The sequence below is a fragment of the Anneissia japonica genome, unplaced genomic scaffold (assembly GCF_011630105.1).
Source record: "Anneissia japonica isolate Jap-2015-1 unplaced genomic scaffold, ASM1163010v1 scaffold9870_len254840_cov161, whole genome shotgun sequence".
In the NCBI taxonomy this organism is placed as follows: domain Eukaryota; kingdom Metazoa; phylum Echinodermata; class Crinoidea; order Comatulida; family Comatulidae; genus Anneissia; species Anneissia japonica.
The window spans coordinates 122,514-148,054 of NW_022737280.1; the positions used below are offsets into that span (position 1 = coordinate 122,514).

The window sequence follows — 25,541 nt, forward strand, 5'->3', positions numbered from 1 at the left end:
GAAACGAGGAGCAATATATCTTTTAACACTACGGCCGACCCCTATTTAGGGGACACCCTTATTTAGGGGACGGGGACGATTTCTGAAGTGTGCCAAATGGTCAAATAACCCCTATTAGGGGGACACTTAATTTTTTTTATCACTTTATCAAAACAACTACAGCAGTCTCAAAGTCAGAAAAATTCATTCATTGAAATTCAACTTCCTATTTTAACACCTTTTGAGCAATAAACCAGAATTTTCTCCCCTGAATCCTTAGAGTAAACGTTGGTATAGGCCTGCTGAATGTGTTACTTCATATAAACCAATCTTGTCAATTTCGACCCTTAACTATGGGGATTTCGTTTCCTTTTTTGTTTTCATGTACTTTATATAGGATTCTAATACATGTACCACAATATGCTCTATTAATTCTACGTATTTACTCTATTCATGCGACATTCATTCAGTAGGAAAAGCTCATATATTAAGTAAATAAAAGAAATATTTGGTCATTAACATTTATAATCATGTAATATTATTGTGAACATTTTATTATTATTATTATTCTATTTAATTTACATAATTTATACAGCACCTTTTCATTGCAGATACTGTACAAAGCGCTTCTTTTCCCCCGGTCATTAGGTCCTCATGTTTTAAGTTTTGATGCTGGTAAACATCGCAGGGGTAGGCAATCCCACCAGGTACCCATATACTCGTGTGTGTAGAGAAGCTATGTAGTGGTGGTTTGATGAAATTGGGAGGGCATAACATGTACCATACAGGCCTGTATGGTCTACCTACGAGCCCAACAAGACAGGTGATACAGAAGCAATTTAGATAAAGTGCCTTGCTCAAGAACACAAGTAAAACAGTACAGCGAGGGACTAAAACTCTGACCTCTAGGTTTATTTTTTTTTAATTAAATAAATAAATATAAAACTATTGTTTTAATTACATTTGTGCTGCTTTCATATTATAAATGTATTGTGTTTACATTGAAAATTGTTGCTATAAATTAGTTCTAATTCTACTTAATTGATTCTTATGTCAATAAAAATAAAATTATACAGAATTTATGTCATCATTGTATGAAAACATGCCAAAAACCAATATTAAGGAGACAATTTTGCATTTTTGGTTAGTGTCCCAAACAATAGGGATACCCTATTCAGGGGACACCCCTATTAAGGGGATACTTTTTTTGGTCCTGAAGGTTTCCCCTTAATAGGGGTTCTACTGTATTTTAGTTGACTTTGTATCATAGATATATTATATTTTAGGTATACGTTCATTTTTGATGATAAAAAAAAAACATACATATTACTGTAAATCCAGATGAATTTTTGGCAATGATCTTTATATTTAATGATCTTAATATTTAATGATCTTTATAATTAATGATCTTTCTATTTAATGATCTTTATATTTAATGATCTTTATATTTAATGAAATATTTAATTAAAAAACATACATATTACTGTAAATCCAGATGAATTTTTGGCAATGATCTTTATATTTAATGATCTTAATATTTAATGATCTTTATACTTAATGATCTTTCTATTTAATGATCCTTATATTTAATGATCTTTCTATTAAATGATCTTTATATTTAATGATCTTTATATTTAATGATCTTTATATTTAATGATCTTTATATTTAATGATCTTTATATTTAATGATCTTTATATTTGGCCAAATGAAATTAATTGCTAGTTTCATGTCCCCGCCCTTATCAAATTTTAGAGCCTCATGAAAAAATTTACTATTTCCATTTTTCAAAAAACATTCATTTTTCCATGGACAGTATTAAAAATAATGGCTATAAAAGAAGGATGTCAAGCATTAGAAGACGTCGGAAATACATTACAAAGATTCATTTTAGTTCTTTTATAAAAAAAAAAAAACTATTTTTACTATTTTCAGCCTGTTAATCATGAGTATATAGGATGGTAAAAAGCAAATAGTAAATACCCTCACCAAAAAATAATTTCAAATCCTGGACGTGAAACTAACAATTAACATTATTTGGCCTTATATTTGCCTTGAAAATTAGCTTAATTCCAAGTCTTCTCATGCCATTTAAACAACAGTATATTATAAAATATCTAGGAGGCCATTCTATAGTACGAATACAATTTCACATATATTATATGAAATGTGTTCCCTAAATATGGTTCTGAAGAAGGCAATCTATGGGGTTCTACTGTATGTTCCTTTGTATTTCGAAAATTGGTACTAACAGATTTGTCAAAAACCATGTCTAATTTTGGTCTATATGTACCATGTTTTTGAATAGCTTATATAACTTTTTCCTTATGAATAGCCAAAGAATTTTTTATCATTTGTCCCATCATTGTATCACCACTAAAGGCTTTTGTAATGTTCAAAATGATACACATTCCCAAAAATTACATGTTTTGTTAAAATGAATAAAATACTACTTTATTTTTGGAACACCAATGCTAGGCTGGTGAATACTCAATTTAGAAATTTTGTCACTAATAGAACAGATGTCAAATTATTGTATTTAACAAGATAAATTCATGGTCAGTAATTTTGCCAGTTTTTGGAATGTCGGACTCAGCTCTCAAGTACTGTTGGCCATAAAGTAAAAAGTTTGCAGAACGCTGGATTAATCCATATTTCAAATCGATTTGGCACGTGCAAATAACACATCCACTGCCATAAACGCAAGTTTATAACTGGCAGGGCTCACTCAAAATGGCAAAAAAATGCCATTTAACACCTGTCCAAACATACCACTGCATTGCATGTAAACTTGCTGGCCTGTGGCAGTGATCACCAAAATACAAACACCTGCCCTGGAGGTTCAGGGAAGGACCCAGAAGTAACTATCATCATCATCATCATATTTTTCAGTCTTATCTTCACATGCGAGGGGTACACTGTTGCAAAGCTAATAAATACTGTATTTTTGCTTGTGTTTCAATCAGTTGATGGAAATGATTTCTATTATGGTGGCAACATAAGAATGCACATTATTAATGTGTCAATTTGTTATATTACATTAAATTTTTGCCATGATGATAACAAATTGATACAATAATAACATACAAATGCTGTTACAAATGTATCAATTTGTGTCATAATTACAATATATTTTGTAACATTGGTAACAAATTAATTTATTGATAACATAAGAATGTACATTATGAATGTATTAATTTTTTACATTATCACAATAATAATTAATTCAATCAATTTCCTTTATCATAATTCTTATTTCAAAGATTGAATGAAAAGGCATCAAGTACAAGAAAGCTTTAAGTTTTGATGCCCTACACAGAAATAACAATAATAACTACAAAATAAAAATAAAAAGATAATAAAAATAAAAAGATAATAGAAGTTATGTTAAATTTTGAAAGATTTTTGTAAAGGAGAGTTAATTTGAAAACAAAAACCATTTTTGCAGCAATCTGAAAGTGTAACAGGATAGAAGTCAATATCTAGGAATAAATTAAATTTTTACAATTTTAAAGTCAGGCTCCGGAGGAAAAAAATTTTTTGATATGTTGTAGAACTGATTTTTCTAAGACAGAAAAAAGTTGTTTGACGAAAAACTGGGGAACGGTGAATGAGATACAGATTTTTTAATATTTAAAAACTGGGGGAAAAAGGGGCGTAACTGCACATTTTTACACCTTATTCCCCCAGTTTTTAAATATTAAAAAATCTGTATCTCATTCACCATTCCCCAGTTTTTCGTCAAACAACTTTTTTCTGTCTTGGAAAAATCAGTTCTACAACATATCAAAAAAATGTTTTCCTCCGGAGCCTGACTTTAAGATAAATATTAGTTATTTGATTTCTCACCTCGCGTGGAAGTAATGATATAAAATCTCTTTGGAACTGGGGTTCTATAACGGCCATTATGTGGCGTACTTGTGATGGTTCACATTTCTCAATCAGCTCATCCAGTGCAAGAAGTTTCTCAGCACCAGTCCAATTCTAAAGAATTAAAAGTAGAAGCAATTTACATAATCTTTTTTCAAGAAAAAAAAAGGGTAAAAGCCAATAGAAGTGTCACAGAAAATTTGCATAGTATTTAGAATAAAATTTGAATAAGCCAATCCCTATTCAAAACTGAGGTAAAATTGGTGTTTCATTGAAAGGGTCCCAGAAATCGCACTCCCACAAGTAAAAATGGAAAACAACTACATCTCCCGCAAATTCATGATATTTGCATATTATCAATTGTCTCCTGGAAGTCAGCACCGATCAGTATCACCATGCACAGCAAATTAAAACAGATGTGTTAAGAAATTTCTCATTTAAACAGATCTCCCAAAAGATTCTTCCAACTGTCATGTCAGTGGATTACAAAAAAAACCCCATCTCATTTTAGTCTTTTAAACAACGTTATGTACATAACATACTTGCGATCACAAGTTCATAAAATTTAAAACAGCAAAATCAGTGTGAATATTTCTGATTTTTTATTAGCTCAGTTCTGTCCGAAATTCAGACCGCAAAAACGATTTGACAATGCAGGCCATACAGTAGGCCCTTTGTTTTTGACAATGCAGGCAATACAGTAGGCCCTATGTTTAATTTGATTGGTTTTTTTAAAAGCATATTTTACAATAAGGCAAATACAAAGTTTCAAGTTTATTAAGGCCTAGACTATTAAAGCCTCATGTTACAACATGATGCTTGGACCTCAGTAAATTAGAATTAAAGGCTCGACTTTTGTCTCTATTGTACACTATTCTTCCTTTTCTGGCTATATAATACACAGCAGCAAATGCATTATGTTATTATTGCAGAAATTTCTGTCCAGGGAGGGAGTAGGGAAAAGAAGACAAATGACGTACCTGAAAAGTTTTTAACCAATTATTAAGATCCGGCGGTGCATGGAAGCGTGAGGACACAAGACGTCTTCTTGTATGAACATCCAAACTTGATCCCCCGAACCGTAAAGCACTTGGCGTGTACCCATTTTCTAGCACCCTAAGAAATGCACTGGGAGAAAAATAATTAAAAATCATCATAATCATGCAATTTTACTAAATGAAAAGTTAACACAACTCTATGAAGAAGACACGATTGGCCTAAAAGAACATAAGCCTGTGATGTACTGTAACTTTTAACAACTTTTCAAAACCAGACTACCCTTTCTTCCTTGCAGGAGTATAGGGGAAGCCACACCACTGACAAGGGGGATATCCCTAAGCACCTGTTGACGCCTTCAATGACCGAGGCACATAATTTATGTCTATGGTAATTCTGGATGTCCAGAAATGGCACTCTCCTATTAACAAATTGAATGTAATGTGTTTTTTTTTTATTTTGAAAAATGTGGAGTCTTCTATAATGGTGGGGAACATAGTCAGTACCCCTCCCTCCCCACTCTTGAATCTATGTAGGTTTGATACAGTAAGAATGAATATGCATTCATGCACAGAACCCTCAAAGGGTTTCCATGATCAGATAGTCAACTTTTCACGTGAGAAACTCTACTATTCCTTGCTCACACAGGCTTTCATTTTTGTTTGAATTTACTGAGAAAGGATTAAAGACAAAAAGCAAAGATAAGCAGGCATTATTAAAGAGATTTTAACTCTGAGGTGGATTAGATACCCATGATGGTTGGGGACCCAAGCTCTCATGCAAATATTATTTAGCTGAGTAAACTCATTCTAAGATGCTAAGTGTTATAGATAAACAACCAATTGTGAATGATCAAACTGAATGTTTTGTTAGATCACAGTCAGTAATCCAGAGTTAATCTGAATTAATCCTAAGTTTATCCTTAACTCTAAATTCTATGTTTGGCTTTAAAGCAACTGATAAGCAACCTATTGTGAATATGTTATCAGAATAAAAATGCATTGTTGGATCATTTTAGAGTGAATCCACATTCCTGTTGAAAATGTAAACATGCTGAATTTTCTATCTTAAGATTGGTTGCAATGCAACCTTTATTGTAAACAGCTCATTGTAAATGACAGTAATTTGATATGTGATCAATTTGAGTTAGTCTACATTGATCCCAATATCTTTTAAACATTCTGAATTCTCAATTATTTGTAATAACACAGCTTTTAGTGCATAGTGTGATAGCACATTGATGTGTGATCACGTTAGATTCAGTTCAAATTAATCCTAATGCCTGTTGAAAATGTAAAATGTAAACATGCGGAACACTCAATTCTGTGATCTGTTGAAAAGCAACAGACAACCTATTTACCATGTGCTGAACTGAGTGACGGCTACCTAACAGTAACAGTAATAGTATACAGTAAATCAGATGTTTAATGACAAACATATCCTAAGATATTGATGTCTGAAAATAATTACATGAAAATACTCAGAATGATGGGGTATGCTAATTTGAAATGCTCCTTAATAGATAGACTGTTCCATTTCATTTTGAGGGGTATCTCTAAGTTTTTTTTTTTCTTTTTTAGAGTTCTTTTATTTAAAAAAAAATTTTTATTAAAAAAAAAAACATATTATGTTATACAACAATGAGTACAAAAAATGGAAATTGCTAAAGACATGCTATTTTTAATGAAGGCTGTGAAGTACTTGATCTGTACAATGTATTGCCATAAAAGTTAACAATTTAAAAAATCATCAGAGAATAAACTACATTACCACTATTACTCAGATGATATTATTAATTAAGGCCAAGTTTTTTAAAAAAAGGACTATGAGGGCATCTTTTTTTTTTTTCACTCCGAGATGGCAAATCCACTGTGGTCGATGGGAAGGGAAACAGCTACTACTTTCTCACTTTTCCCAATTAGACATTGAAAGCAAATAAAAGAAGCACTAGATATGATTTATAGGACCACCATACGTATTCTCAACCACAAATCAAAAAAAGAATTTTACTAAATGTGAGAGTTAGCCAGCTTTTCGTGCATTTTGAAAAATAAGAAAAAAAGGAAATTAAAAAAAAAAGCTTTGGTGAGGCAAAAAAAAAGGATATGTGAGGGGACGAGAAACTAGTAATTTTGTTATTTGGCCTAAAATCTTGAAAATCCTAAAAAAGAGAAAATTAAAAAAATTAAATGGCTTAAAAAAACTAGTTATTAGCTCGTCAGTTAATAATTAGCTAGAAAAATTGTTTCACATTTTAAGTTTCTATTTTCCAATTATTAAACCATGTAAGTCATAAAGATCTTTTTATTTAAATTTATAATAAGAATGATTAAAATACTGTTATTTTAATCATTAAATTTATAAAGGTTAATTTTGCCAAGTCAAAAAATACTGTGTGCCACTAAGCATAAATCTGTGGTAGAATTGAGTGCAATATAAATCCCTGTGATTGACTTTTGAATTAGGGTCTACTGTAAACAGGATTTATACTAAATCAGGGATAAAAACATGTATTTGGCAAAGCATACACTATCCACAGGTACATATACTGTACCACATAGGGGTTTAGACAGAAAAAAGAAGTAGGACGCCCGAAATGGAAGACCTTGTCGAGTAGCGACAGCCCCGAGCGGGGGTGGGTGGTATTTGTTAAAGGTAGACTTGGCCCTACTAGGCTAGGCCGAGCTGAGTAGGCAAAGCCATCCAAGCCATCACGGTAACAGTGGCCGTCAAAAATAATTGACGGCTTACTGGCTAAGCACTTGGTACTACATAACATTGTCAGGAACTAGAGCAGTCACTCCATAGAGTGCATACCTCTGCCCTGTTTCTGGATAATGAATAATACACAGGCCGAGCATGATAAGCAATTTTTTTCTTTTAAATGCTCGAATATGCAAGGAAAAAAGTGAATTGGCGTAACCTTGGCCTTGTCCTTTGACCTTTTCTTACCGAAAATTTAATCATTTCATTCTTATAGATTATTATGTACCATTAATTGTTTGATGCCATTGTATAATACACCATACACAGTTAAGTTCAAGTTTGGATGGGATTAGATTTGGATTAGATTCCTTAGTTTTTTGCGTTAAATTTTGCCAACAGACAGAAAGACAGTGGAGGAGTGAATATAACTTCCTTTGCAGAGGAAATATATAACTTCTAAATATCTGTGGTAATCCAACCCACTGGGTAAATCATGTCTGGTAACCAAGGAATAAATGGTTTAAAATTTGTCAACCATTAACTTAAATTAAAGAGTAACTTCTGAGTTAAACTCAGAAGGAGAACTATGAATCAAGGCAATTTATCCTGATTATTGGGTTTAGAAAGGAATTATATTTTACCTTTTGAAATTCAAAAAGCAAGTTATTCAAAAACTTCATGAAAATAAACAAATTCAAAATACTGTTTAGTATCTTAGGTAATCCGCATTTCTGTACTCGGTATCACGAGTAATCAAGGAATGAGGTTCAACATTTCTCTAACAGTACTGTACACCAGAAGAGTTTTAGCTAATTTTAAACTTTGTATAGAACTGGAGAACTGCAGATCCAGGTAATTTAGCCTGCATTATTGGGATTAGAAAAAAGCATTATATTTACCTTTTAAATTATTTACATAGAATGAGTTGAGTTTAGGAAGGTTTAGCTTTGACCTTCTAACTGTAATCATTTAAAAATTATTTAAGGTGTGTTTCTAGTTGCGATTAAGATATAACGGAAGCTTTAAGGTGTGCAAATAGAAATTGATATAGTTTAGTTATGAATACAATGTGTACAGGGGTTAATATGCTATTGGAAGTACTGTATGATGAAGGAGAAAGGAAGAATTATTGGAATCTTAAGAAATAAGACCAGATAAATGGAAAAGGAAAAAGAGCTAAAAACAAACCCTAAAACCAACATTTTAAAATCTTTTCTTTCATCAGCTGTTTTATTTTTCATTTATTTTTGAAATGGGCCTTTATATTCCTTAGCAAAAGGCTTGGTGAATATCTGTATTATTATTGCTTATAATTATTATCCATATTTTATTTACAAAAATTAAAACCAATTTTAAATTGAGAAAATAAACTGTCGCAAAATGTCAGCTTATGACAACACCTTGATGGAGCACAAAATGGAAGGTTGTACAAGAGAACATTTAATACCGTGCAACTACAGTAAGACATGGAACACGCTCCCAAACCAAATTAAAATTTTTCAACTGAAAACATTTAAAAACTTGATCAAAACCCTTAAATATTTTTAATTCATTTCCACTGCAAAGATGTCCTTTTGCTTTGAACAAAATTATTAGTTTTTTTCTTTCACTTAATTTTAAGTTTACTGTATATTTTTCGTTTAATTATTACCGTCAGCTTGTGGAACCAGTGCTACATCACTGAAAGTGCTATCATTTTAACGACAAGACGAACGAACAAATAAATAAATAATGTATATCTGAAGCAACATTTTAGCTATTAAGGCTTGACCAGGGGTGGGCATAAAGTGAATTTTTGATTTAACACGGACGGCTGCACCCACATTTTGATGCTTTCAGTGTGCTTACAAAGGCCTTCAATCATTCCCTTTACACCAATCTATTTCCAGTTTTTTCATTATAGATGATCAGTGTCAGTATTGTCCACTATAGTAGCTTGCAATATACTTTTCACTACAAAATAGAAATCACCAGCTTTCAATTAAAAAAAAATATCAATTATTTCTAAAGCATTCTACAGTTTATCAAATTGAGTGAAATAAAATTGAGATTAACTTGATTAATTGAATGATTGAACAAAAGTTTTCTGAGTCTCTTTTATTGTGAAAATTATTAACTGTGGTAGAAATTTTAAGGTCATAAAAATCATGGGATTTATAATAATCTTTGCCTAAATCCTGTCTGCATAATATTCTATAGGGCAACAAAAGTGCACATGCCTTGAGGGGTACTGTATCTAAAAAATAACTCTCACCTTGATTCTATCACTTTATGCATTGAGACCAGATATAAAACACCTTTAATAGGGAGAGATTGTCTGTTTACATATCTAATTCTCTTGATCCCTATTACTGTATGACCTACCTTATGAAAATATAGGCTGGGGTGAAAAGTAATTCAATTCCCAGACTAAGGTACTTTCTATAGTGGAATTAAAGATAGGCTATATATTGTCCCTATAGGCTTAATTTTGCACATAAAAATTATCAACTTGAATTGAACATAAAAATTAGTGTATTAAAAAAGTTGGGGCACTGCAGTTGCTGAGTGTCTCCAACGGTCCAGCCCAAATTTCCAATATCCAATTAGAATGATGTCCATAAAGGATTATTATTATATAAATAATGTAGGCCTACATTCTTTCATCTTTTAATCACTAAACCTCTCCTTTTAACAATAACCTCCTTTTAGTTTTACAGTACTTTGTTCATAAATATTTTTGTAACATAAATATACTTTTTAAAAATTATTTTGAATTTTTTTAACAGCATATTTATAGACAGGTGAAACTCTGCAGCTTAGCTGATATTCCGGAGTCCTCTAAAAAAAAATTAAAGTAAAGCTACGTTCACATCAAGCTTGGATACGGCCTGGAGCCCAGACAAAAAATCGCGAGTTATTTCGTTTTTCTAACCTCAAACACAGAAAACATCTAGAGAGGTCATTGATGCTCATTGCTCATTGGTCTAATAAAAAACATACGATTTCACGATACAAATGGCTTTCAGATCCATCGTCTGGATTCGGAATCCGGACTGAAAATTGTACGAATTGATGTGAACGGTCCTTTCCCATACCACTGAACCAATTTTCACAATTTTTATACGGGCAACCGGACCGGATCAGGGATTTGGTGTGAACGTAGCTTAAGTCTCATTTATGAGGTTTACATGTAGGCAGTAGCTACAGTATATTTGGGCTGTTTAGAAGCTTTGCTTTTTTGGTTACGCCACTTGTTGTTAATTAAGTGGCAATCAAATAAATTGAAATTGAAAGACCATGGGATCGGAAGAAAAAACATTTTAACCAGGCTACAATTCCAATACACTGTGAATGGTATTTTGAAAGACAACCATCCTATAACACACACACACATGAGCTGGCATACTTCTGCTAATATTACCTCTAAAAATAGATACCCCATACTAACAACATATCAATATCTTTGAAAAGAACATCACAATCTTCCAATAACATAAAATATACTATGAGATGTACTGTAGCATGGTGGTTAAAATGCTTTCCTTTTAATATCAGGTTCTTAGGTTGAAATTAAGAAAAAACAACCATTTTTTTTTCTCTTTCCTTTATAAAAACATTAATTACTTCACCAGAACAAAAAAAGAATAATTCAACAAAATCAATAATAACAAGATCAATTCAAGAAGTTTAGAAACAAGATATTCCTATTGCAATTAGCTTTAAAGAAGCTACTATATGAGATTATATATAATTTTGAACATACATAACAGTAGAAAACATACACTTTTCTCAGACTCCTCTTTTCCCACTGAAAGAGTACACAATAAAAATGGTTTTTTTTTCAATTTTTTACGTAACAAGTACTTTTGCCTACATTTTTAACCCCTGTACGTTTTGTAATCTTTTGAAAATGTTGAAAATTTTGGATGGTTTTTTCCTTACTTTTGTATCTCCACTGACCGGCATGCCTTTTTCCCCGGAGAGCCTCCCTTTTCCTTTATTTCTGATTTCCGCTTCATCTGAAAAGAAATATATATATATATTAGGCACATTTTTTTAAAGATGATATCATACCTGTACATAATTTTTTAAGTACTGTACTTAGATGCTTTATTTGTTCTTTCTAAAAAACTACAGTATTTTTAATTTAAAGATGTAGTGTCCCATGAAAATATCATACCTGTACATAATTTTTTAAGTACTGTACTTAGATGCTTTATTTGTTCTTTCTAAAAAACTACAGTATTTAATACAAAAGAAAAAGTTATACTTTTACCGAAATACTGTAATATCAATAAATTAATTTTATCATGTAGTAGAGTATTACTAATTTTTCCGGTATGTCCTTAGACACTGTATGATAACTGGAAATGTTAGAGCCAATAAAAATGTTTTTATTAGTTTACAACCCTCACGCACATGTCCTCTATGTTACTAAAAAAAATATTTGTTTTTTTCATTTTGTTAATTAAATAGTGAGTATTGTTTGTTTGTAGATTATTATCTCAATCATGTTTTACTTTGAATATCAATGCACCAGCAAACAACTCAATGGTGATATTTGGCTTTAGCAAAATAATTTAAAAAAAAAAAAAAAAAAAAAAAATCCTTCCCTCATCATTAATTCCAGCCTACATAGGGTGATAAAGTAAGCTAATTATTTGTTTATAGGGCTTCACCTACAGAACCTACAGAATGGTACTCCACCCAAAAAAGTAAAATGCTTTAGTAATATTTTTGGATCAACAAAAAAGAAACTGAATATACAGTGTATTAAATTGAATATTCTAGTGGATCCAGATGAATTTTTAAAGTAATACAGTATTCTGTAATACATACAGATCTACTGTAATATTTTCTATCACTCGCAGAACATCTACTTAGAGATTTTGAGGAAAACCTGCTATAACAGTTATAGTACTGGAATGGTTTTCCTACACACCACTTTCCATAGGCTACTTCCACTCAGAAAAAGCTTCTATAGTATTAACACTTCCTTTTTCCCCAGTCTACTACCTCCAGTACCACCAATGAAGGTTGGAAAGCCTACAGTAGTACCACTTCCTATGAGCATTGGAAGTCCTAATGTAGTGCAAACCTCAACATTACTGTGTCACATCCTATTACTGTAAATACACATACTGTACTGAACTGTACCTGTTACGTCTACATTTCAACGCTTGTACTGCAATTATTAGAGTGTATTTAAAAACAATTGTTGATTGATCCTCAATGTTTTTATATCTGCTTTTATATATTTTTTAAAATGTACCGTAAATTCAACTCTTAAGTTACAATAAAGGTGAAATTAAAATTTAAAATTACAGTATAATTAATTAGTTAATTCAAAAGATATAAAATAAAGGTTTGTGTTTTTGTACCATGGTGAAAATACTTTTGGAATTTAACCTCGGTATTAACTATACTAAACTCAAAAGAGCAAAAAAATATCTGTTTTGTTTAACCAATCTATTATAATAATAATAATAATAATAATTTTAATTTTTTTCTATTTATAGTACTTATGGAACCAGATACAGTAAAATTCTTTGAGAATACTCAAAACAAGTTGGTAAATTATCTAATAACCTTTTTCACTTTAGTGTATATTATTTATTTTTTCCCTTTAATATTTTGAATATTTTTTCTGCAAGTCTTGGTTTTTTTCTCTGACATTATATCAAATGTCGCAAGTACATGTACTGTATTTGCTTTCGGCTTTGATTATTAGGAAATATTAAGCTCAAAACAACTGTTTATAATTAACATTTTTTACGACTTTCTTATTTTTTCATCATAAATTTTATTTTTTCTTTTATTTTTAATGTAAGCCTTAGTATTTTTCTTCTACTGTAGATACATTGACATTTTGTTAAATGTCAAATGTATTTCTATTGGTTTGATTTAGGAAATATCAAGCGAAAACAGATTTGTTTTCTACAACATTCAATTCAATAATATTAATAATCTTTTATGCTTTCATTAATTTTTGAAATTTTTTTCATGTAAACTTTATGCTTCAGTATTACAATTTTTATCTGAGATAGCAACATTCTGTCAAATGTCATGAATACTGTACTTTGCCATCGGCTATGATTACGAGAACCTCAGCATGATGGTAGATGGAGCAACGGGAGACATAAATTCTTCTGTTACTTAGCTTTTCTACTGGGCTCTTAGGGGAGTACAGATGACAAGAGTATAGTTTTCGACAACAAGCCGGAAACCTCTCACTTCCTACAAGTATTTAGAACAGGTTAAATGCGGAAGCAGCCTAGATCCTTCTTAGCTTTAGTGTACAGTAGTTGTACATTTAAGAAGAGAATATCCAAAACCAGGTAAAAAATTATGGGAAATGTCAATTTCAATTTTTATTTCAATTTCATCTTTATTGCAACTTAAGAGTTCAATTTACATTTTAAAAATTCACACACAAAAATTTTTTTAAAGCAGACATAAAAACATTGAGGATCAATCAACAATTTTTTTTAAAATACACTGTAATGTAATAATTACAAGGGTTTAATAACAAACACACACAGTTCAACCATAAAAAATACAATAAAAATTAATTACAAAAAAAATTAAAACAATCATCCAATTTTTATTCTTTATTTAAACTTTATTTATAGAGGATAACCCTTCCAACTACTGTAGACCAAGAAGGCCAGCTGATGTTCAGGGGCCCTCTATTAAATATATAAACACATCAGAAAAGATGTAGAATAATAATTAGAAAAATACAAAAGGTACAAAAAGACCCCAAAAAAAATCACAAAAGCATAAATATATAGGAAAAAATATAGGAAAAAATAAATAAATTATTTAAATTAGATCAACATATCTAAAATAAAATAAAATAAAAATTACATTGATTCAAATCAAAACAGTAAAAAAATGATATTACTATATTATGATTTAATGGGTACTATTTATTCTATTAATTTATTAACTATTTAATTTATTTTAAAATTTAAATTTAATATACCATATGTTTATCACTTGATTATATGAAAATAAAATGGTATATTTTTAATACACAGAAAAAGGTAAAGGTGATTATCTATATAAAGTGTAATAATATTAAAAATATACTGTAAATAGGGCTGCAATATGTCTTAGCTTTACAATTTAAGAATATGTACCAGATAAACAACTTTGAATTTCGCAAGTAAAAGAAAGTAAAGTTTATCACTGAACTGAAAATAGTATTTTTTTTATTTTTTTGCACTTTGTAAATAGAGCCACAATACTTATGTTGGAGTATAATTTGTCCACATGTATAGTACAGTAACTGCTTTTAAATATCCAAAAACTATCTGTCATCATCGCCTTTGGTCATAATTGAATACTGGTACACTAAAGTGAGCAAATATATTTTATTATAGATTTTTAAAGGTATTTATGTACAGTATAATATTTTATATTGTTTTGTGTATTACAGTTAGTTGATTCAGTTCGTTTGTTGGTTTTCCTCTTTTTAAAATTTTTTATGCCCCAATTTTTGTTGGGTTTATTTTAATGTTTTAATGTACTATATTGTTGTAGGCCTATGGTACAGTATATATGGAGGTTCCCATATAACTTTTGATAGGGTCAAATTAAGTTCATGGGTGATTGCAGCATAGGTCAGATCGTTGATTATTATTACATTTACTATGCTTTCTTGTTGAATTTATTTGTTCAATGTCACCTTGAAAACAAGGTCAAAATAAACATTAATGATACAGGTACAAGGGGGAAATCCCCATGTTGCATTCCATAGGAAGTGACCTTGGTTCCATGTTCAAACAATAGGATACATTTGAATAGTTTCATCTGGGTCTGCTTATTGTAGTTGTAGAACTGTTTTAATCGGTAATAAACCATGCACAATCTGCAAACTTTTGTAATGTTATCAACAGGAAAAACAAAAAAGATACAGATTTTCATTTAGCTGAAATCATTAAAGATTCCAACTTCAAGAGACTACTTAAAATAATTTGTTAAAGATGTGTCACACATCAAGCAAAGTTGGTATAATCCCTTGAGTTTTCCCCATTATAGATACATTTTTCACGAATTATTTAATAAAAATCCATTATTTTCTCACATACAATATAATATTATTTCTTTAACTCAATCGAAAAGCTATGCGGTAGTCTAGTTAAGAAAATGTGGTTATCAGTTGGAAGGGCATAGGTTAAAGCTTTTGCATTCCGAGGGGTTATTTTGGGTTAAAAACTAGACTTCCTCAGACAATAGTCGTAGATTTTTAGCCAACATTTTATCCTGACCTAAGTTTCTTCCGTGACCCAGGCTACCTACAGCAGGGTTATGGATATGAGATCATAGTACACAACAGCGGCTTTGTTCTAAGCCTCATTTCCTTTAGCTTGACCTGATCAAACAATGCCTACAAACAAAGACCACAGGGAGGCTAAGCTAATTGTCAGCCTGTGAAACAAAGCCTTCTGAGGTAAAATAATCCCATGGCAACCAAACAGACTACAATAGAACCAGGCTGTGGAGACTGCAGTAGGGTGCATTAAGCTCAGTGGAGTTACTTTCTCATTAGGGGTCAGGGCAGAGGTCATGAGAAACATCAATCAAGCCATGGAGGTTTAATACCATGAAATCTATCTATCAAAGGATCACAAATGTACTACATCTGCATAGCATTTTTCAATAAAAATGGATCTCATGAAAAAATACAATTTAAATAGCCACACTGAAAATGCTTTTTGTACTTAACATTCATAAACAATTTAATTACCTTTGAAATAAATCTTAATCTAGCAAATTATACCAGTGTTTAAAAGATAAAAGTATAGGCAAACTATGTTTATATTTCAGTTCAAACAGAACTGATAACTTAGAGAGGAAATATGAATACAAATCACAAAAAGTTTAAATTTTGAAGGTAAGGCCAAATAAAAAAATATACTTGCTAAGTGTCACCACCTGCCAAAATTTTCTAGCCGCCTCTCTTTTTTCGGTAGTAGTAGGCGTACGTATTTAATTTGGTTATACACCTAGCCACGCCCTAGGCGAGAAAGACAAGACGATTTACACACAATCGTACATAGGCCTATTCCTATTACTGTAAACAGAGAATAAATTCCAATTAAATAATTGTGTCAACTTTTTTTTATTAATTTATTTTTGTATTTTTCTGTGCCTTGCCATGCCCCCTAAGCTTGATGTTACTCTTACCTAATGTAAGCATGAGTCTGAGGAATTTGATTTATTTATTCATTTTCATTACATTGGTGAAAAGTGTGTTTGGTACAGTTCGCTTTTTATCCTTTATTGAATGAAAATGGTTTTGTTTTCTTTTTTTATTTGGCCTACAGTAGTATATTATTAAATTATTAAACCTTATAAATCAATTATACTACTGTAGCTCCAGCAGTTTTAATTAATTCTTACCTTACTCCTTGTCTCACATCCATCAACCTCACTCCCAGATGATGCTGACTGTCGTATTGACACCTCTGCTTGATTCTTAGCCGGAGTACCCTTGCGGTCAGATGGCACATAGCTCCGTAAGCTTTCTCGCCTCCGTGTTAATATACAATTCGTATTAACATCCATGTCAGAGTCATTGTTATTAGAGCTGTGCCTACGCGAAGAGCTCTGTGAACGATGTTGAGATGAGGGACGTAGAGGGTCCCGTTTAAAAGTTCCACATGTAAGGAGAATTCGGTTTTGCTCCAGCACACTATTGCCAATCCCTGGCACTTTGGTTAAATCATATATACTTTTGAATCCATTTAGACTCTGTAATATTATAGATAAGACATAGGAATTAGCATAATTCAAGTACAGTATATGAACAAAGAATCCTAACATTTATTAACAGTTTTTTATACAGCACTTACAGTTATTAGGGATGTACAGTAGTTCTGTTTGGTGGGCGGGGCCGCCCAGCCTTGGAAGTTTTTTACCCATATACAGTAGTAGTTTTCTATAGCTCTACAACACTGAGTTATCAGTATTTTTTATTAATTTTATTGGTTGAGTATGGGACAGGTCACATGAGATTGAATTAAAATGTGTACCGGCACATGGAGGGACTATCAATGATCCTTGAATAGTTACTTTTCAGCTGCCCAAAAACAACAACATTTTCAAATGCAACATGAAAGAGAAAATAAGCAAGGTACCATGTCAACATCACTCTATGCTTTTATGACTAGTGGTTTTACAGAAGATAATTTCCAGTAGGTATCACTCTCTGGAAAGTAGTTGATGCTGGTCCATTTGGTACTAGTCCATTTGGTACTTTACAGTACTCCATTTGGTCCTTACAGTAGTCCATTTGCTACTTACAGTAGATCATTTGGTACTTACAGTAGTCTTGGTACTTTCTGTACAGTAGACCATTTGGTACAGTACTACCGTAGTCCACTTGGTACTTACAGAGTAGTCTATTCAGTACTTACCGTAGTCCGTTTGGTACTAGTCCATTTGGTACTTACAGTAGTCCATTTGGTACTTACCGTAGTCCATTTGGTGTTAGTCCATTTGGTACGTATTTACTTAGTCCAATTGTGCAATTGAGCAATTCGAAGAAGTTTTGAATTACAGAATGAAAGTGTTGCCGAATCCACCAAAAATCAATCAAATACGCAGTCCACTCTATGCAGTATTTTGCTTGCCTCATCAGTGAAAATTTTTTTTATGTATTAGCCAAAGTTGAACTTGATTGATCATACACTTACAGCACTACTATAGTCTAGGTAGGCGTAGGCCGGCTTTCCAAACAACAAAACAGTGACTACGCATATTTTTCTTACAAATTTGTATACAGTTGTTGATTGTAAAGAAATGAATGTTTCCCATTCGTACAATGAGATAGAATATTTCATGAGGTGAAAGATTGCATGTTCTATTCAACTCAGCTACACCTCATTGAACAGAATGTCCAATCATGTCATATTTCTCCCGTTGCACTCATAAACATTCATTTAAAAAGGCAAAGGAAGACTGAATAGAAAATAATACATTCTACTGTAGAATAGTAATGCTGGCTGTCTATGCTTTATGCAAAGATACATTTGGTAGTTAACAATCATAAATTAAGTGTAGATAAACAGATAATACCGTAAAACCTCGAATTGAAGCCCATCTCGAATTGAAGCCCCCTCTTTAGTTTGGAAAATTAGCCTTGAAAAGAAGTCCATGGGCTTCTTTTCAAGATACTGTACAGTACATGTGCAGTAGCATAGAGTAGGCTTCTTTTTAAAATAGTATACACTATAGAATACACTGTACATGAATTTCAAAAAAACTAAATAAATTAAAAACAAGCTTGGTTTATACTGTACTGTAGTTTAAGTGATTTACTGTAATGTCAGTTAAATTCTCCATGATACAGAGTGATGTCAGTGGCTGTTGTTTAATAGTACAAATTGGCAAAATTTACAGTACGGTACTCATTTTAAAAAGAAGCCCCCCCCCCCCTCCAACATCTACTTCTACTTTGCAAAGTAGCCCCGAAAAAAGGCCATCTTGGAATGAAGCTCATCTCGAAAAGAAGCCCCTAATGTTAGAAAAAAAAAAGAATCCCAGGGCTTCAATTCGAGGTTTTACGGCATCAATAAAATAACTACAAATGAACAGGCTACAATTAAAAATTTTAGATCTGTTAATGGACAAGACTTCTTTATATTTGGTTTTATCGACCTGACCACCATTAATAATTTTGAATAAAAATAAACTTTTATCTTTGGATATTTAGCACACCTCCACCATGAAAAATGGAAATTTCAGGGGAAAAAAATCTTCTTTATAAATAAGCATTTATCAATCTCATTACCACAGTATGTATAGCCTACATTCATCAATATAATTTTATTTTTATTTTCTCCTCTGCCTAGATACTTTTGGCAAAATCATTTTGCTGAAAATTAAAAATAATTTATATATATATATACTGTATACAGTATATTTTTATATATTTTCTGCGATCTGACAATCTTTAAAAAAGTAAGTTCACTAAACAAGGTATTTAAATAGACTTGCTATATTACTAAAGTAGGTACTACAGTACTGTACATGAATTCACCTGCTCACCTATGACCCTATGAACTCTAGACAAGTAGTGTAATCCTATCCCTGCCCTAACCCATACCGTACAACAACCAGGCAGGTCTTAAAAATTCCAACGTTTCCCCATTACAGACCAATCTACTGTACTGTATTCCTGAAGTACTGCAACTATTTTCACTTATCTGAATAGACAGAGCTCTTACAAACTGCTTTCCATTTTTTAATTATTTAATTGTATAATTTATATTCACTTTATTTCACACATTTCATAAATAAGGAGGAAGTTGTTAACATTAATAAATATATTTACATTACATTTAGAACACTTTTTATAAGAACACCAAGGCTGAAATTATTTAAAATAAGAACAAAATACAGTAAGAACAAATTGAGGCTGAGGTAATGTTAAATGAGGTTTTTATATTACTGTAGTAGAATATACTGCTGTACAATAATAGTCTATCTTTGACAAAATAAGAACTGAAATTGGCAAAAAAAATAAGAACACATACTCAAGGTTTAGGTTTATACCACTGTAGAGACTTCTGGATCGGTTAGCGCTAAACGTTACCAGGATCCGGATAAAATAACGGTTAACGAACGCTATAGGTTAGCAAATTGAGCACATTTCTATCATATGCCTACCCAATCACACGTACACATTTCCAATTTTACTGTAGACAGTGATCCTACTGTCATTTTCTTGATCTGGATCTGGGATTTTCTTGTGTGAACGCAAGGGCGTATGTTAGTGATCTGGATCTGGATTTAGCATGTACAGTATGTGTGTGAACATTGACTCTCAAAAATGTAACATTTTTCTGTTACCATAGTTCCTCTGGTAACTTATAAAGTCTACCCAGTTGAACAAAATATTGGGACGATTTTGGATCGATAGTGCCTGAAAATTTGTTTTGAAATTTGCCCTTTTGGCATTGCATACATGACTGCTTCAGAAAGGGTTTCAAGAAATACTTGACATTTAAAAAAAAATGTATAGTAACTTATCAAAGAACTTGAAGCCACCCACTAATGACACCACCAACTACAGTTACTACTGTAGTTACTCAGTGTTCTCCCGAATCCGTTTTAGCTGTCAATTTTACCAGTAAAAATAACCAACCAGTAAAAATTGTGTGTTGGTGGAATAAAAAAGCACATTATTAGGCCTAGGTTGACTAGGCTGGCCTTTTTTCAATAAACGAACATCATTCCTTTCCAGGCCTAAGCTATGATTACGTATTATTGTTTCTTGAAGCAATTTAACTCCACTTAAAAGTGGCAATATCTCAAGTTGTGTGCACTTAGCTGGCTCTATATGAACAAATTTACCAGTAAAAATTTTTCAATTGGGAGAACACTGGTTTCTGTACTGCATGCCTACATATACTGTATCTATAAAATTGTTAACATTACAATTACATCCAAATTATTTGCTTTGCATTTATAGTAATCAAAAGCTACTGTAATTAGTAATAATAGTATTTAACTAAATACAATACTTCTGCGCAAGACTATACTATAGCTGGAATAAAAGATTTAGATCATAAATGTCCAGGGATATCTTTTCCTCAGCCTCAATTTGTTCTTATTTTGTTCTTACAAAAATTACAATAATTTGTCATATAAAACATGATTTGGAGTATTTGAGCCTTTGTTAATAAATTATTCTTTTAAAAATGGACCATTTGGAATGAAACTCTTACCAAAATAGTTTCCTTGATGCTATGGAATTGCTTAATGACCCTCACTCAAACATTTTCTTCACAATATCGCACTGAACAATCAAATACACATTCACACTTTAAGAATCACCACAGCATTTCGTCGATAAATCTCACTAAGAGAAAACAGTGTAGAATGACAGAAGTGAAGAGGGTGGGAATGTAAAACGTGCTATGTCAAAAGACAACCAGCATTGATGATGATGATATAAGACACATGGTATCGCCAATATTTCAGGATGTTTATTTTTCAGCTGGATGCCTCATCACCCCACAGACCTACTACAATCAACTACATCTACTTCGCCTGTAATTTGTCATAATTTGAATGAACAATATAAACAGTGTATTATTCTTTCCCAGGCTTCTATCTACCGATAAGTGGCCTATCCTACTCAGACAGGACTTGTAATGTTTACATCAAGTGGGATAAAGGTCAAATTACACAGATAAGTCTCATATTATTCAGGATACAGAGGTCATTGAACTATGAATGAACCTGAACCAAGCAGGTACGGGAGGGGAATTTCACTGTTTTCAAAAGTGGGTTTGCCACAATTTACATACTGCAAGGAAACAGAGTACACTGTACATTTTTATTTATATAGTCATGGAAGATCCTCATTCTTTTGTTAGTTTTTAGTAAAGTTTAAATATAAACAAATATGAACTTACGACATCCGTAAGTAAATACTCTACCATACTTAACCTTCTTCCCCAGTCATTTCCGAAAGTCTGTCTTAATAGAACTATTTTTCATTTGATATTACCTGTTCACTCTAAAATAATTATTATTGTTCCTGTGTTCCTGATTGAAATAGGCAAACATTATTTCAGTCATAAAATTAAATCTTACAGTTAATAGGGTTTTCTTCATGTATTATAAAACATTTTACAATAATAATTACTAATAAGCCTTGACATGCTGCATTATTATTAATTATTATTTATTAATTATTATATTTATTTAAATATTATTATTATTATTATTATTAATTATTATTATCATCATTATGAAATGATAAATATTTTGAGATGCAATGATTCTGATTCAAAGAAAAATGACTTACAAGTCTTGTATCAACTATAGCTTCGGCTCTTGATCGGCCAACACCTATTAACCTGGCTAATTCATCAACTGCAGCGGCGTTTATATCAACAAGACGCGTCACCATTTTGAAAAGTCATTAACTGGTGAATTCCAGGTAAGAAATCCTTGGTGGACAATGAAAAGAAAACTCATCTGAAATATATGCATAATTCAAAACAACAATAAATAGTGACAATAAGAATGGAAACTGAAATAAATAATTCATACTATGTATTGATGTACTAACATCAATAATAATAAATTTATATAGCATAATGGTTTTAAAGCATTTTAAAGTCCAAGCACTGTAACAATGAAACATTAAACAATAAAATTTTGTGGATGAAAATCTGCTAATTGACTTTTTTCCAAAAGGAAAGATAAAATGAACTAATATTATGAACAATAAACTAGTTTTACTATGGAGAATGTGCCTATTTTTTAAGACCGGTCCTACTAAATAGCGCCCGGTAGTAGCGCCCGGTAGTCCATGGTGGCGACCGCTAGCGCCCGGTAGGTTCTCGCATGACGCCCGCTAGCGCCCGGTGCCATAAGTAAGATTAAGCAGCGCCAGTAAGTTAAAAAATCAGGCCTACTCTGATTTGTAAAGAAATTTCTTTCTCTGCTTTATGGCATCACTATAAATAATATTAGTAAAATTTTCAGTTCAAAATATTCTTTTCATTTTATACAGAGAGCATACTCTGGTTTGTAAAGAATTTCTCTCTGTGTAAAATAAATTATAAACAATATTTTCAAATTTACTGAAGTATTCGGTACATTTCCACGTCAGGTAGGGCAAAATTACACCTATACATGTTTCTCCTGACGCAAATCCAGTTATTGTCTATTATTCCATCACGAGAATAACAATTACTATCAATATCAATTTAATTTATTAAAAACGTAAAGGAATCGCCTACAGAGGATGTTCCTTTAATTAAAGGATGTTCCTTCGATTATTAATATTATTCATTAAGCGAAAAGTAAAACTGTAGCCTATATTTAATTTTTTTACATAACTTTTTGGCATAAAATGTGATATTTATATATTATTAACATGTTGCATGAACTTAATTAATTAAGAAACATGACCGGGCGCTACCGGGCGCTATTTAGTAGGACCCTTTAAGACCTGTCCAGACTGCCAAATTTGATTAAAAACGGCCCTAACAGTAGATACTGAAGAAACATTCAATATGCCTAAATATGGTCATGATGACAAAGACAATTTGATAATGGACAGAGCCTCAGAAAAGTCTGTTTCGGACAAGAACAACTTCGGCTGCGCAGCTAGCAAGAGGACTACCTTGAGTCACTTAGGATAGGAGGTCTAAGGCTAGCCTAGAGCCTACGTCTAGGCCTAGCTACTACTACTAGGCCTACTACTAGCTAGGTAGCTAGCTAGGCTAGGCCTGGGCTTGGCAAACACGATCTTCAATTATCGTAACTTTGATGCATTGAATTAATCAAATATAATAGTAAAATGTCAACATAAGAACATTAAAATAACTTAAAAACTAATCTGAATCAACCTACCAAACTTAAGTTCTATTTTCCTTCAAATATAACAAATTTTCTGAAGTCACTTTTACAAGAAACATTGTCGTCGCGCTTTACTGCATTAATATTTTTTCCTCTCGTTCTCTTCGTTTTCCAAAACGCGCCCCCACACTGCACTAACGCCAGCATCGTAGTGGTTAGTGTGATTCCAGCCGTTTTCCTGACAACATTACTCTCTGCTACTCTTAGCTGTGAAAGTGAAAAAATAAAATTATAACAATAAGCTTAACATAAATTACCAAGTACGAATATCATAAAAACCAATGATCATAATTATTTTTTAAAAAAATCAAAAAAATAATTACATTTTTAAGCAACGGTTAATTAGTAATAAATCATAAGTGTCGTTAGATGGGGATGTAGCTCAGCGGTAGAGCGCCTGCTTTGCATGCAGGAGGCCCCGGGTTCAAGCCCCGGCATCTCCACCATAATTTTATTTTTTTTTCTTCTTCTTCTTTTTTTTTTCTTCCACAACTTTGTGCTGTGATTTCTTCCACTTCTATCAATTGTATCTATTTATTTTATTTATTTGGTATAAAAACATGACATTACAAACTGCAGCCAAAGCTGAAATGGTTTGTATCCGGGAATAGTGAAATTACACTGTAATTTCACTGTTCCCTGGTTTGTATTACAATACACATACAGTACTACAATACACGTACAGTAATAAGACACATACAGTAACATTCAATAAAAAAAAAAAATCATTACAAATGATTATTACAAAAATAATAATATGATTATTGCGACAATTAGGCTATCACAAATATAAAAAGGCAGATTCATTATGTTTGTGCAATGAAAAATGTCATTGAAATTGAAAAAAAATATATTTTTATTTACTACCCGTCGCCTGTACCGCCGTAGTGCATCGCCACCTGCCGATTTTCAGCTGGTTCAATTCACTGCTTCCTTTTTACCTGCATCCAGGGCCACCAAGAGGAGAAACTGTAACCATGGAAAGGTGTCAGTTGTGTGTGGGCCCCCAGTTACGAGCGCGAGGCTCGAGAAAGATAGCGCCAAAAGCGCAAACTTTTTCTCTTTTTTTGGATGGGAAGGGGTTTGGGTTTGGGCCTGTCAATCTGGAGGGGCCCATATTAGTGGACCCATGCCATTATTGAGGGCCCGTAATAGTAATTATTAATTTTGCAAAAAAAATATTGAAACAAATGCTATCTGCAATTTCTATGGGCCCCCTGTTAAGCTTGGGCCCGGGGATCTTTCCCCTGCGCCACCACCCCCCTCCCCCCTCTCGGTGGCACTGCCTGTACTACAAATAGGATCTGTGCCTGTACGTACCTATTTACCTCCATGTAATTTGTTTCATGTAACTTACTTTATGTGTTTTTCCATTCCATTTTATATTGTATTGCCGTTAATTTGTTTTACTGGGCCCCTTCATATCAGCCATAATGAAAGTGCTATCTACTTAATTTTTTAATTGAATATATAGCCTAAATGAATAAATGAATGAATGAATGAATGCATGCATAAATGAATGAATGAATGAAGAATGAACGAATGAATGAATGAACGAACGAACAAACGAGCAAAGGAATGAATGAATGAATGAATGATAAATGAATGAATGAAT

The 25,541-nt window shown here is 32.1% G+C and overlaps 1 protein-coding gene and 1 non-coding gene across 3 annotated transcripts in view; one reads left to right on the top strand and one right to left on the bottom strand.

Annotated features, from left to right (window-relative positions):
• The window catches only part of LOC117117282 (F-box/WD repeat-containing protein 7-like), a 35,414-nt gene extending 11,348 nt beyond the window's left edge, over nucleotides 1–24,066 (bottom strand). The window contains exons 1-6 of one of the 2 annotated variants that reach the window (XM_033261540.1): nucleotides 23,921–24,066; nucleotides 22,362–22,534; nucleotides 16,943–17,293; nucleotides 11,474–11,550; nucleotides 4,828–4,975; nucleotides 3,827–3,961 (exon numbers count right to left, since the gene is read on the bottom strand). In XM_033261540.1, the coding sequence (XP_033117431.1) occupies nucleotides 3,827–3,961; nucleotides 4,828–4,975; nucleotides 11,474–11,550; nucleotides 16,943–17,293; nucleotides 22,362–22,466 (816 nt within the window). In that variant the 5' untranslated portion in view covers nucleotides 22,467–22,534; nucleotides 23,921–24,066. The remainder of the gene's footprint in view (nucleotides 1–3,826; nucleotides 3,962–4,827; nucleotides 4,976–11,473; nucleotides 11,551–16,942; nucleotides 17,294–22,361; nucleotides 22,535–23,920) is intronic. The other variant, XM_033261541.1, reaches the window with a different exon arrangement.
• A 231-nt stretch (nucleotides 24,067–24,297) lies between these two features.
• Trnaa-ugc lies at nucleotides 24,298–24,369 on the top strand. Its single transcript has one exon. It is a non-coding gene; the product is annotated as a tRNA-Ala (tRNA).
• The last annotated feature ends 1,172 nt before the right edge of the window (nucleotides 24,370–25,541 follow it).